At 30.5% G+C, this 13,307-nt stretch overlaps 3 protein-coding genes across 3 annotated transcripts; all 3 read left to right on the forward strand.

The window, feature by feature from the left end:
* The first annotated feature begins 241 nt into the window (after window positions 1–241).
* Window positions 242–1,093, forward strand: LOC133694203 (dirigent protein 11-like). Its single transcript, XM_062115666.1, has one exon. The coding sequence runs from the start codon at window positions 319–321 to the stop codon at window positions 952–954; it is 636 nt and encodes a 211-aa protein (XP_061971650.1). The 5' UTR covers window positions 242–318; the 3' UTR covers window positions 955–1,093.
* A 6,185-nt stretch (window positions 1,094–7,278) lies between these two features.
* Window positions 7,279–8,114, forward strand: LOC133694145 (dirigent protein 11-like). Its single transcript, XM_062115599.1, has one exon. It carries the CDS (start codon window positions 7,341–7,343, stop codon window positions 7,974–7,976), a length of 636 nt encoding a protein of 211 aa, XP_061971583.1. The 5' UTR covers window positions 7,279–7,340; the 3' UTR covers window positions 7,977–8,114.
* A 2,873-nt stretch (window positions 8,115–10,987) lies between these two features.
* LOC133693256 (dirigent protein 21-like) lies at window positions 10,988–11,824 on the forward strand. The gene has a single exon (XM_062114438.1). The coding sequence runs from the start codon at window positions 11,020–11,022 to the stop codon at window positions 11,614–11,616; it is 597 nt and encodes a 198-aa protein (XP_061970422.1). The 5' UTR covers window positions 10,988–11,019; the 3' UTR covers window positions 11,617–11,824.
* The last annotated feature ends 1,483 nt before the right edge of the window (window positions 11,825–13,307 follow it).

Below are 13,307 nucleotides of genomic sequence, written 5' to 3' on the forward strand. Positions count from 1 at the left end.
TTTCATCTACTTCCAAACTTGTCAAACACTCCCATTTGGTGACTCGCATGAACACGTTTTTCTTAGGAATTTTCGAGGGTGTTTAAGAGTGTATAGTAGTGATTGCGAAATATTTGAAAACATAAAAAAGAAATTTAATTTCAAGAATTTTCTTTTTAAATTTTTAAAAAACACGTATTCGAAGACTGCTTTCCTTGCTTCAATGTAGAAGGATTGACTGATTCAACCAGTCTCTATTGAGACAAAATTATCAAGATACGAGACCGATTTGCAAGTGGCTGCTGTCATCGGAAGTCTTTGTGCGTTCAAGTCCTATAAATGACCCTGAATTTCTCACATACTAGCAGCAACAAACATAGAGCCATGGCTCAAATTCTGCACCTCTATCTTCTTGCAACTCTACTTCTTGCTCTTTCTTTTAAGGCCACCTCCTCCTCCCGACACAGCGGCAACAACGGGCTCAAATCTCTCCACTTTGCACTCTACCAGCATGAAACGATAAACAAAACGGGATACATCATAGTGAATGGCGTGGCCGGAGCAGGGGTTGGTCAAACCACAACACCTTTCGGCACCTTGTTTGCTTTCCAAGATCCGATGACTGTGACGGCCAATATATCTTCAAAGGTCGTCGCGATTGCTGAAGGCACCTCTATAACATCTAGTTTTGATGGGCTGAGGAGCATTTCCATCGCTAAGATCACTTTGAGGTTGAAGAATCACATGGGGTCTATCTCTATTGTTGGGGGGACACATAACATCAAGCCTGCTGATCATCCCGTGGTAGGAGGCACCGGTGACTTCATGTTTGTTCAAGGGTACGTGACCTCCTCTCCGGTGGATCTCCAGGGACTCACTGTTACCTACAAGATTGTGTTCCACCTCTACTGGCCCTCCTATGCAAATAAATTCTCACTTCATGACAAACATGTGGGAAATGATATAATTACTTAGAGGATAGCTACTTATTTGAATCCTGTTGTGGGAAATAATATAATTACTTAGAGGATAGCTACTTATTTGAATCCTGTTGTGGCTCACATAATTATTTTTGGCAAAATAAATAAATAAATAAATATTCAAGCTTTTTAAATGTGTTTTTTTAAGAAATTATAATTATAAATAAAAAAAACTTATGCATGCATTTAATTAAATATATCGAGAACAATCTGTGCCAATAAATATAAAAAATAAAATGTTAACGTGTCTATTCAACTCGTCTTGCTGTCTTTTGTTCCAACGCAAAAGAATTAATCTGTATATATTATTGAATCAAAAAGTTGATATTTATATATAATAAACTATAATAAAAATTATATACGTTAATTATTAAAACATGTATAATCTCATGTTAATTTTTAACTTAGTAAGAGAATAAAAAAAATGTTGCAATTGCAGTGAAACACCATTCCCTTAATTTTTGTATAGTAATTTTTCTAAAAAAAAAAACAATGTAAAGAAAAAAATTAAAAACAAATTTCAAAAGAATAAAGATAAAAACAAAACAAAAAAATGGTATAAATAGGTCAAGTGTGGAATAATAAATATTTCAAGTTTAAAAAATAAAAAATAATATTTTTTTCCAAAAAAAAGTGTAAAGAAAAAAGAGAGGAAAAACTAAAAAAATATTTTAAAAAATAAAGATAAGAAAACAAATGGTGATCAATAGTTCAAATGATAAAAATTTCATAAATAAAAAGAAAAAAAATATGAAAAGCTAGTTTTCTGAATAAAAACCAAAAAATTTAATTTTATCACTTCTGTAATAAAACAAATTAGCAGAATTTATAATTATACTATTTATACAGGAAAATACAGTTTCGTACATGTATAATTTCCATTCCAATGTAGTAAATAAGAAATCTTTAACTATGATTTTGATTTTCCAGTAATCTTTAAAGTAAAATCCTTATTGTTATAGTTCCTATCCATTGTCAATTACAATTGATTAATATAAAGTAACGAACAGATCATAAACGCGATTTTTTAAACCAAATTTAATATATTTTTTTAGTATTACGGTGTCGTATAATCGGATTCAATTTTCTTTCCTTCTGTTTTAAGTGTCCTTGAGCAAAATTGTGAATCCCAAATTAATTCTCCCATCCACTCATAAATACGTCAAATTACTTTTTAATACATATAGCTGGATTGCATAATAAAATATATTTTTTTATTCTAATACTTTCCAGAAAAATAAGCACTCATGTACACACACTAGTCTCTACTCGTGCTTTGCTGTAGTGCTAGATAATTTTTTAAATAAAAAATAATATTTAGATACTAAAAATAAGTAAAAAAAGTATGAAAAATTGCTTACGAAAAATATATAAAAATGCTAATTAAAACTAAACTAATATGGAATATCTTGTTAAACCCATGGTTTAATTTATATGATGGAAATAACCCGATTAAAAAAAAAAAGAATTACAAAGCGTTTTTTAAAAAAATTGTTATCCGTGATTTAAGTCATTAAATTTAAAGTATCTAATTTAGAAAAATCTCAAAGTTCAATTTTTTTAAAAATAAATATTAAAGAAAAAATTAAAAAAAAATTCTAATCATATAAAATGATTTTAAAAAATAGTAATTCAAAAAAATGAGAATCAAGATCACTATACCTATATTATTAATAGTAATACCATCATTATTACTATTATCATTATGACCACTATTGTTATTATTATTATTATTATTATTATAACTAATATTACAATTAATATTTTTTTATTTGCATCATCATTATTATTAATATTACCATGATTATTGTTACTATTATCATTATCATTATCATTAGTATTGTTATTGAAAAAAAATAAAAACCATAAACTTGAATTGAAGGATACAATTGAAAACTATAAATTTTGTTGACAAAAGAACCAAGAAAAACAATAAGAAATCAAAAGAAAAGGGATCAAATTTAAATCATTATTATCATTGAAAAACCAAATATTATAAACTTCATTTGAATGATGAAATTCAGGCTATAAAAATTTGATAAAAAAGCAAAGAAAAATAATTAAGAAATTAAAAGTATAAGGATCAAATTGAAATACATTATATATACAAATTAAGAACCAATAATTAAATTAAAAACAAAAAAACTTCAACAAAAGAGAAAATGACTAAAAAATATCAATCAAAACTTAAAGACAGGAGAGAAAAATAAAAGAAAGAAAAAAGAGTCATCGGCAACAAACTAGCAAGATTTGGAGAACTCACACCACTTATAATGGAAGTGGAGACGACAAGGAATAATCTAAGACAACGGATGATCATTTTTTACAACCAAAAATCATTGCACGCACCGCTCTAAGTGAGGATTAAACTTCGTTGTCAGATCTAAATCTCAAATTACTATCATAGAAATTTGTATCTATAATAAATATAAGTATAGTATATTAGTATGTATGCACAATAAGTATTTTTATTATTAAAATCAAATAACAATACATTTTATTTTAAGTAGAATGTTTTTAGAATGATTTTTATATTTTTTTTAGTATAACTAGTATCTTACTAAAAAAAGATATTTGAAAGACTAGATCATAAAATTAAATGGAAACTTGGTGTGGGCAGTCTTGGACTTCCAGCGCAATCATTCTTATTTTGGGAAGAAAAGGAAGCAGTTTTAACCAAATTTTGACACTACAGAAGATTCTCTCTTCTCTCTCATATTACAGTAGTTGTGCATCTGCGATTGAATTCTATTGGAAACTGGGAAGCTCAAGAGTCAGATGCCTCACCCTTTTGTTGTAATCTAAAGAGTTTAATATCCATGACTGGGCACTTCCAAATTACACTGACGCTTTGGCATGGGGTACTTCCAATTTTGGAACCATATTGAATACCTTGCAGGCAACAATTATCTTTTTATATTTTGGAAAATCTTGAATATTAGCTATGATCTCTTAGCAGGGGGTTTACTGATTATATCATGTAATTGCAATGGACATAAATGATAAAGCACAAGCATTTGAACATGCAGGGGAGAGAATACTAAATGGAAATAAATCTGTGTTCTGTTCAAGAGTACTCAACACCAACTTTACTTGATGACTACATAAAGCTGTGTACAAGAGTCAGAGTCAGGTACTTTGAATCTGTTCTATAGCAATTGTATCTTCCTTGGTAGCAAAGATTTTTCAAGGCATTTAGAAGAGCATGGATTTTTTTTTTTCTCAGGGTACTTGATTCTGTCGAGCATACTTTACTTGTCTGAGATAATCTGGGCATTGATTATTATGGTGTTTGCACGATGGATCTTTGCATAAGATTATCTTATCTTATTTCATATATTTTTTATTGTTCATTAAGGCAAAGTCATTTTCCTATGTGACACCAGCTAGATCTATATATCAGATAACTCAGTCTTGCATTCATATAATTTGTGTCATTCCCCTCTCAGATGCACTGGAGTTGGCGATGGATCAATTTAGACTGAATATGTGTTCGTTAATTTGCCATTGGTTATAGTTGCATGTGTCTGGCACGCATCTCCCCTGTCTCAAACAGATAAAAGCCTTTAATCTCTTTGCTGGATTACCCACTGTGCTAGCTAGCTATATGCATCAGAGTCCTATAAATCCCCTGGTCTTCTTGCATGCTTCTGGCAACAGAGACGGACATCGCTCATTATTTACACCTATATATTATTGCTATATTAGTCTGCCTTAAATTTAAGGGTACCTCACCTCCCTCCAAAACCAGCATGTGCTCAAATCCCTTCGTTTTACTTTGTACCAACATGACACCTTGAACGAAACTGGGCCAGGTCTAACTCAAAGCACAGGACGTTTTGGCATCTTATACATGCTTTGCAAGATCCCTTTTGACTGTTACATCCAACTCTTCTTCTATGTTGTTTCAAGGGTGCTGCTAAAATCACAAAGAATTTTGTTATTCCCACTATACCTTTTAAATTGAACAGTAAATTTGTAGTTCTGTAAAAAACAGAAGCAATCAACGATTTGAAGTCACTGCAAAGGTGTTCATTGTCAAACGAGTCCTATAAATGACCCTGATCTTTCCATTAACGACACCAGAGATGACCATGGCTCAATCTCCAGCCCTCTATCTTCTCGCTATTTTATTTTTTGCTCTTTTATTCAAGGGCACGTCCAGCACCCAGCAAAACCACCACGAACTCAAATCCCTTCACTACTTGTTCTCTGCGAACATGCCACTCGGAATAAAACCGGGTATATCATCGTGAATGGTGTGGCTGGACCAAATCTGGCTCCCACCACATCAACTCTCGGCACCTTGCATGTTTTTCGAGAGGCCATGATTGTTACATCCGACCCATCTTCTAAAGTTGCTGGCACTGTTTAAGGATACTTATGGCATCCAGTTTTGATGGGTTTTGGGCCTTGTTTTTCTTAAGTCTACTTCACAATTGAAGCAGCACAGGGGGTCCATTGTCATTGCTTGGGGCTTTAGTAACTGAAAGCCGTCTGATGTTCCAGTTGGTCAAGAAAGAAATAACTGTTTTTGAAAGTATATTTGGGAGGTAATTTTCAACCTTGTTCGCGACTCTCATAAAACTTGTAATGGTAGCATGGATTGATCCAGTGACAAAGGGGGTGAGTAACGTGAGTTGGCTTTCTAATATTTAAGCCAGGGGTCTGCGAGAAAAACCGACTAAGACTAAAGCCGTGCCATAAAGCCCACTGTCCAATCACCGACGTGCGGAGACGGCCAGGCTGGGGTATAAACGCGATGGGGGGTTTTAGAGGACGTGCACGTACGGTTCACAGAAGGATTCTGTCAGACTCTGACTCCATTGTCAACAAAGCTTTTCTGATGGCATATACAAGAAGAGCAAGATTGTTATTTTTTTTTTCTCTTTGCAATTTTGTGAAAGATTTTAACAGGGAACTTGATCCTGTTAAGCAGATCAATTCTCTTCAGTGAGATGTTCTTGACGTTCATGATACTGTAATTTGGTGCTATATATACGATAAGATAATTACACTTAAATAAATATTTGATTTGGAGGGGAGGCTTTTGAAAGAATAATTAAATATGTGGATGCCATATCTCACAATAGAAATTAATTAATACTTAGATAATTATCTAGCAAGAACCTCCACCATTAATGCTCAGATCATGCGAAAGCATCATTGCTCGTAAATTGAAAATATCATCGCTGCTAGAGACCAAATTATACACTCTTATTATTTCAATTTAGATAATTGAGTGTCTATATTTTGCTTCGTGGCGTCTCTTTATCTATGCATTTCAAGTTTACTTATCACTTTTTTTTTATTTTTAAGAGATTTTTATTATTTATTATGAGAAAAATAAATTTTGATTATAAATTCCGTACATTAAAAAAATTAAAAAAGAGCATAATTTTTTTTATTGCTTTTCAATTCTTTATATACACTGAAAAAAACCCATCACTCAATTTTAGAAATTAAAATAAAAATAATGATTAAAGAAGTTTTTATTTTGTGTATATTTTTCTGATCAAGCGCTTGAAAGTGTTTGATATTGTAGTTGAATCATACTTGAAATATTTTGATATTTTGATATTTTTTTAGTTTTATAATTTTTTATATTTTTTTATAATTTAAAATAAAGTTTAAAAAATAAAACATATTATTTTAATATATTTTTAAATAAATAATATTTTAAAAAACAAACTTTATCCCTCTCCGAAACAATGACATCATACATTCACCACTGTAGCTCTGAAAAAATTAAAGTCGAAAATGGAGGGTAGCGGGTGACTTTTGAGCGCACAAGTCTGCTTTATTATTTGCCACTAATCACGGTTGTACGTGCGGTGGCCTGCATGATGCTTGTGGTTTGAAAATGAAGTTTCATCTACTTCCAAACTCGTCAAACACTCTCAATTGGTGACTCGTATAAACTTGTTTTTCCTAGGGAAGTGTTCGGGAGTGTACAGTTGTATGGTTATGATTTAAAATATTTTTTTATTTAAAAATATATTAAAATAATTATTTAATTTTTTAATAATAACACATCAAAAAGATTTCATTTCCAAAAACTGCTTTTTTTATTCTAATATAGGCCTTGTTTTTTTATTTTTAAAATGTTTTTGAAAAAATTATTTTTTTATTTTAAATTAATATTTTTTGTTGTTTTTAGATTATTTTAATGTGTCGATGTTAAAATAATTTTTTAAAAATAAAAAATATATTATTATAATATATTTTTAAATAAAAATTATTTTAAAAAACAATGTATTAAACACGATAATAGAAGGATTGACTTGGATGATTCCACGTTGAGACAAAATTATCAAGATACGAGACCGATTTGCAAGTGGCTGCTGTCATCGGAAGTCTTTGTGCGTTCAAGTCCTATAAATGACCCTGAATTTCTCACATACTAGCAGCAACAAACATAGAGCCATGGCTCAAATTCTGCACCTCTATCTTCTTGCAACTCTACTTCTTGCTCTTTCTTTTAAGGCCACCTCCTCCTCCCGACACAGCGGCAACAACGGGCTCAAATCTCTCCACTTTGCACTCTACCAGCATGAAACGATAAACAAAACGGGATACATCATAGTGAATGGCGTGGCCGGAGCAGGGGTTGGTCAAACCACAACACCTTTCGGCACCTTGTTTGCTTTCCAAGATCCGATGACTGTGACGGCCAATATATCTTCAAAGGTCGTCGCGATTGCTGAAGGCACCTCTATAACATCTAGTTTTGATGGGCTGAGGAGCATTTCCATCGCTAAGATCACTTTGAGGTTGAAGAATCACATGGGGTCTATCTCTGTTGTTGGGGGGACACATAACATCAAGCCTGCTGATCATCCCGTGGTAGGAGGCACCGGTGACTTCATGTTTGTTCAAGGGTACGTGACCTCCTCTCCGGTGGATCTCCGGGGACTCACTGTTACCTACAAGATTGTGTTCCACCTCTACTGGCCCTCCTATGCCAATAAATTCTCACTTCATGACAAACATGTTCGAAATGATATAATTACTTAGAGGATAACTAGTTATTTGAACCGCGGTTTGTTATGGGTTGGATAATTATTTTAGATAAAAAATAAAAAATAAACATGTAAGCTCTAATTGTATTTTTTTAAAAGAAATTCTAATTATAAATAAAAAGGTTAATTTATAGATATATTTAATTAAATACATTGAGAACAATATGTGCTAATAAATATAAAAAACAAAGTGTTAATGCATTTATTCAACTCGTCTTGCTGTCTTTTCTTCTAACGCAAAAAAATTAATGTGCATGTTTTATTAACATATTTTTTGACATTGAGTAAAACATATAATCAGGAATTAAAAAGTTAATGCTTACATATAATAAACTATAGTAAAGATTATATACTTTAATAAAAATATGTAAGATCCCAAATAAATTTTTAACGTAATAGAATAATAAAACAATGTTGCAATTACTATAATGAAACACTATTTCTTTAGTCTTTGTATAATAATTTAAAAAAAAAATTGTGTAAAAAAAAAATACAAAATAATCAAAATAAAAACAAAAAAATGATATAAATAAGTCAAGTGTAGAGTGATAAATATTCCAAGTATAGAAAATAAAAAATGATATTTTTTTCCAAAAAAAGGTGTAAAGAAAATAAAAATTAAAAAATAAAGATAAGAAAATAAATGGTGATAAATAGGCCAAATATAAAATATTAAAAATCCAGGAATAAAAATAAAAAATTTATTTATGAATGAAAAACCAAAAATTTTAATTTTGAAACTGATACAATAAAAAAAATTAGTAAAATTTATAATTATACTATTTCTACAGGAAACACGGTTTCCTTTCAGTACATGTATAATTTCGATTCCAATGCAGTAAATAGGAGATCGATCTTTAACTATGATTTTGATTTTCCAGTAATATTTAAAGTAAGTTGTAGTATAGATCCTATCCATTGATTAATATAAAGCAACGAACGGATCATAAACGCGATTTTTTTTACCAAATAAGTTAATAATCTTTTTTCAGTATTACGTACGGTGTCGTATAATCGGATTCAATTTTCTTTCCTTCGGTTTTAAAAGTATCCTTGAGCAAAATTGTGAATCCCAAATTAATTCTCCTATCCATTCATAAATAGCTGGATTGCAGAATTAAATGTTTTTTTTATTCCTGATACTTTCCAGAAAAATAAGCAGCCACAAACACTAGCCATGATACCCGTGCTTCGGGGCGTGGCTAATAATTTTTTGAACCAAAAAAACAATATTTATATACTGAAAAAAAGTAAAAAAAATATAAAAAAGCTAATTAGAGTTAAGATATTACCATGATTATTGTTATTATTATTATTAAAAAAAATAAAAACCATAAACTTGATTTGAAGGATATAATTTAAAACTATACTTGATCAGTGATAATTTAAGATTAATTAATCTTTGTACAAGATTATAATTTACATGTCAAAACCTGTCATATCATATATCACAAGACTCAAACTAGTAGAAAAAAGAGTCATTCTTATTAGTGTTCATCTCATCTTTAGTTAACATAATCATTATAAATATTTTAAAGAGGTAATCAATAAGATATCTCTATACTACAATCATTCTGTTTTTAGAGAACATAAAGTTATCACTCTTAAATACCTTTTTAAAATTGTATTTGAATAATTTATTGTACTTTTCTATTCTCAATCTTAAGATGACATTTTGAACTCTCATTTTCTTGCGCTTATACTTAAAGTATTTTTTTAAGTCTTTCCAAGATTATAGAGATTTTTTAATAGTTGTAACTATTTGGAAGCATTCACTTAGAAACTTACTTTTAACATGAATATCATGCAATATAAGGTGAAACTATTGAACTTGGCATGTAGTAGTCTTTGAAATAACCATATTGAAATTCAGAAATTTATCTATTATAGTTTTTTTTCATACCAACATCTTTAACCTTGTGTTTTTTATCCAAAACTTCTCATAGTATCTTTACATTCTTGATTGAAATACATACATTTCAGAGTGTGTTATTTAATCCATTCAAAATATAATTCTCATAAACAAAATCATTGTTATTCCATATGCATACAACTACCACAACGATATTATCATATTCATTATCTAACAGATTTGATGCTTCTTCAATCAAAAACTTTGCTAACTAAAAGGTGGTTAGATAAAAAAAAATCTTTTACTATCATCACTTAAGGTTTAATTCATTAAATTTTTTAAGTTTCTAAACATGCAACAAAAAATACGAAGATGGAATCATCCCTGCCGAAGTAGAATTTTCTGAAGGAACATTGGTTAAAACATCCACAACTTGAATTGAAGTCATATCAATTTTCTAAAATAATAGCCAAATATTTATCATCAAAATTTGGCTATAAATATGTAGATTAAAAAATGCAGTAGATAATTTAAACTATAAAAAATGAAGACCCTTTGTCCTTGACACTGAAATATTCATCTATTGGTACAAATGATCCTGTTACAAATAATCTCTCAAAATTCCAACCATTTAACTTTTAAAAAATATATATTTTATTTAAAAGTCTACAACATGAAGGAATAAGGAAAGTCAAAATATCTCTAAGCCACAGAATAGAGGGAAAAGGTAGCAAAAAGGTGAGAAAACTAGAAGCAAAATAAGCTGAAAAAATAATGAGGATAAAGGCAATAATGAGTTGTTGCAAGGTATGCATAATATCTTCCCTTTAGGCTTCAACCCTCTATTATATGATTTTTGAAACCATAATTGTTACATAATTAATTTTAATAATTACCATAATTAATTCATGCTATTTTGCCTAACCCAACATAAAAAGAATTATAACATGACATTTTTCCCTTAAAAACCATACGTTTTGCCTTTGAAAATAAATTGTTTACGAAATGTGGACTGACAAACTAGTGGGTTGGTAAAAAATAGCTTTTTATGTGCTAACAATCTTGTTTTGGAGATTTTTTTTTATCTGAGGTGTTCTGCGAGAGTTCTATAAATACGACCTGTTCATGTTTTAAATATTTGTCATTCTGACTGTTCTAGGTTTTGCCCAGACAAGTTATAAGGCCAATGGCTCACCCAGCTCTACACCTTTACGTTCTTGCTATTTTACTCCTTGCTCTTTCATTTAAGGCCACCTCCACCTCGACCTCCACCCACAGCCGCCGCGGACTCAAATCCCTCCACTTTACACTCTACCAACAAGAAGCCATAAACAAAACAGTGTATCTCATAGTGAAGGGTGTGACAGGACCAGACGTTAGTCCTTCCGCATCCCCCTTTGGCTCCCTGTTTGTTAACCAAGATCTTTTGACTATTTCACCTAACTCGTCTTCAAAAGTTGTTGGAGTGGCTGAAGGAGCTTCCATAACATCCAGTCTTGATGGACTCACCAACATTGTTATGGAGAAGATCACTTTAGAACTGAAGCACTACAAGGGATCAGTCTCCGTACTTGGAACTGCTCACAACATCAAGGTTATTGATCTTCCTGTCGTGGGAGGCACCGGTGATTTCATGTTCGTTCAAGGCTATATAAAACCATCTCTAGTGACCTTCGAGAACCCCAATATTGTATACAAGATCGAGTTTCACCTGTACTGGCCTTCCTATGTTGCAAATCATTTTTCTCATATTGATCGAAGTTCTACTTTGAATGGTGTCTAGAAAACTCCCACTGATATCTTAATGCTGTCCGAGTTCTCAACTCTGATGCTGTTCTTCTTCTTCTTCTTCTTCTTCTTCTTCTTCTTCTTCTTTTCAATTTCCATGTGTATCATTATATTCTGTCTCTCCTTTTTTTCTTAGAAATCAATCATCAATTTCTTGCCTAAAAAAATTATCATCAATTTCAAGCTAGCTGACCGTTCGCACAGGTTCAAGGAAATGGTTGATACCTTAAAGAAATTATTGATTTTTTCTTGCTTATGCATGTTTATTCAGAACCCAGAAGCCGCTGAAACTTTCTTAAACGAATTCCCATGGTCCTATATGCTATTGTCGAACTTTGTTAAAACCGAAGAGTGTGACTGCTTGTCTGCTTCAGCGAAGTAAATGATAAACGAAGGGAAACCAGAAAGAATCATCAATTAATTAAACATCAATATCATTGTCCCATCAATAACCACAAGATTAATTAATGATCCCAACAGAAATAATGCAGTTCTGACGTACATTGTTATGGAAAATGATGAGGTAATTCTGTCTTATTTTAGGTTCTAACAGCTCCGACGATGCTGATATCTTTAACTCTCTCTTAAAACACTTTTCCTTTAAGCATATATTCCATTTCCCACCAAATAATGCATTGATTAAAATATACATGGGGGCAATCATATTAAATTTTCGCGAAGACGACTGTTGTTTTTATAGATTATGTTTGTTTTCTTGGGAGAAATTTTATGTCGATAGTTATCCCATAATTCACAAAAAGATATAGAAACAAAGAAAAACGGGAATACGAGAGAGAAAAAATATCCATCAACTAGCTTAAAATAATAAAATCATTTTGATGAGTCTTCTAAATCTATCTTTATTGAACCATTAATATTATTAACAAAACTTTAAAACGCATAGAGAATCAGTGTAGTATATACTTCATAGTTTCATAATAAAATTATATTTTTGTTCTTGAAAAACAATTAAAAAGTTTTAAAGTTGAAGATATTTTAATCTTTTCACATAACCTATTAGTCGTTAACTAGAGGCATATGCATCTTTTCAAGTTTTTTGAAATAGTAAAATGAATAATTAAATACCCTCCAAGTAAAAAAAAAAAACTTAAAACCATTAATTGAGGGTGTTTCTATCTTTTTAATTTTTTTTAAAAAGGTTAAAAATATTTTTTCCATTAGATTCAAGAAAAATACAGTAGGGGCTTTTTCCTCTATTCATGGTGGGTTTTTTTATGTGTTAATTACATAGCAATAGAGGTTTCTTAGTTTTTCATTTTTAATAATTAATATAAATATTTAAAAAATTACCAGCACATGAGGGTATTTTGATTTTTTTCACATAACCTATTAGTCATTAAATAATTATCCAGAGATATATGCATCCTTTCAAGTTTTTTGAAATAATAAAATGACTAATTAAATAGCCCTCCAAGTAAAAAAAAACTTAAAATTGTTAATCAAGGTGTTTCTATCTTTTTATTTAAAAAAAAAAGTATAAAAAATATTTTTTCCATTGGATTCAAGAAAAATACACTAGGGGCTTTTTCCTCCATTCATGGTGGGTTTTTTTGTGTGTGTTAATAACATAGCAATAGAGGTTTTTTGGTCTTTCATTTTTAATAATTAATATAAATATTTAAAAAAATTACTAGCACATGCTATGTACATGCTAACGCATGGGAG

Source organism: Populus nigra, chromosome 5 (assembly GCF_951802175.1).
Source record: "Populus nigra chromosome 5, ddPopNigr1.1, whole genome shotgun sequence".
Lineage (NCBI taxonomy): Eukaryota > Viridiplantae > Streptophyta > Magnoliopsida > Malpighiales > Salicaceae > Populus > Populus nigra.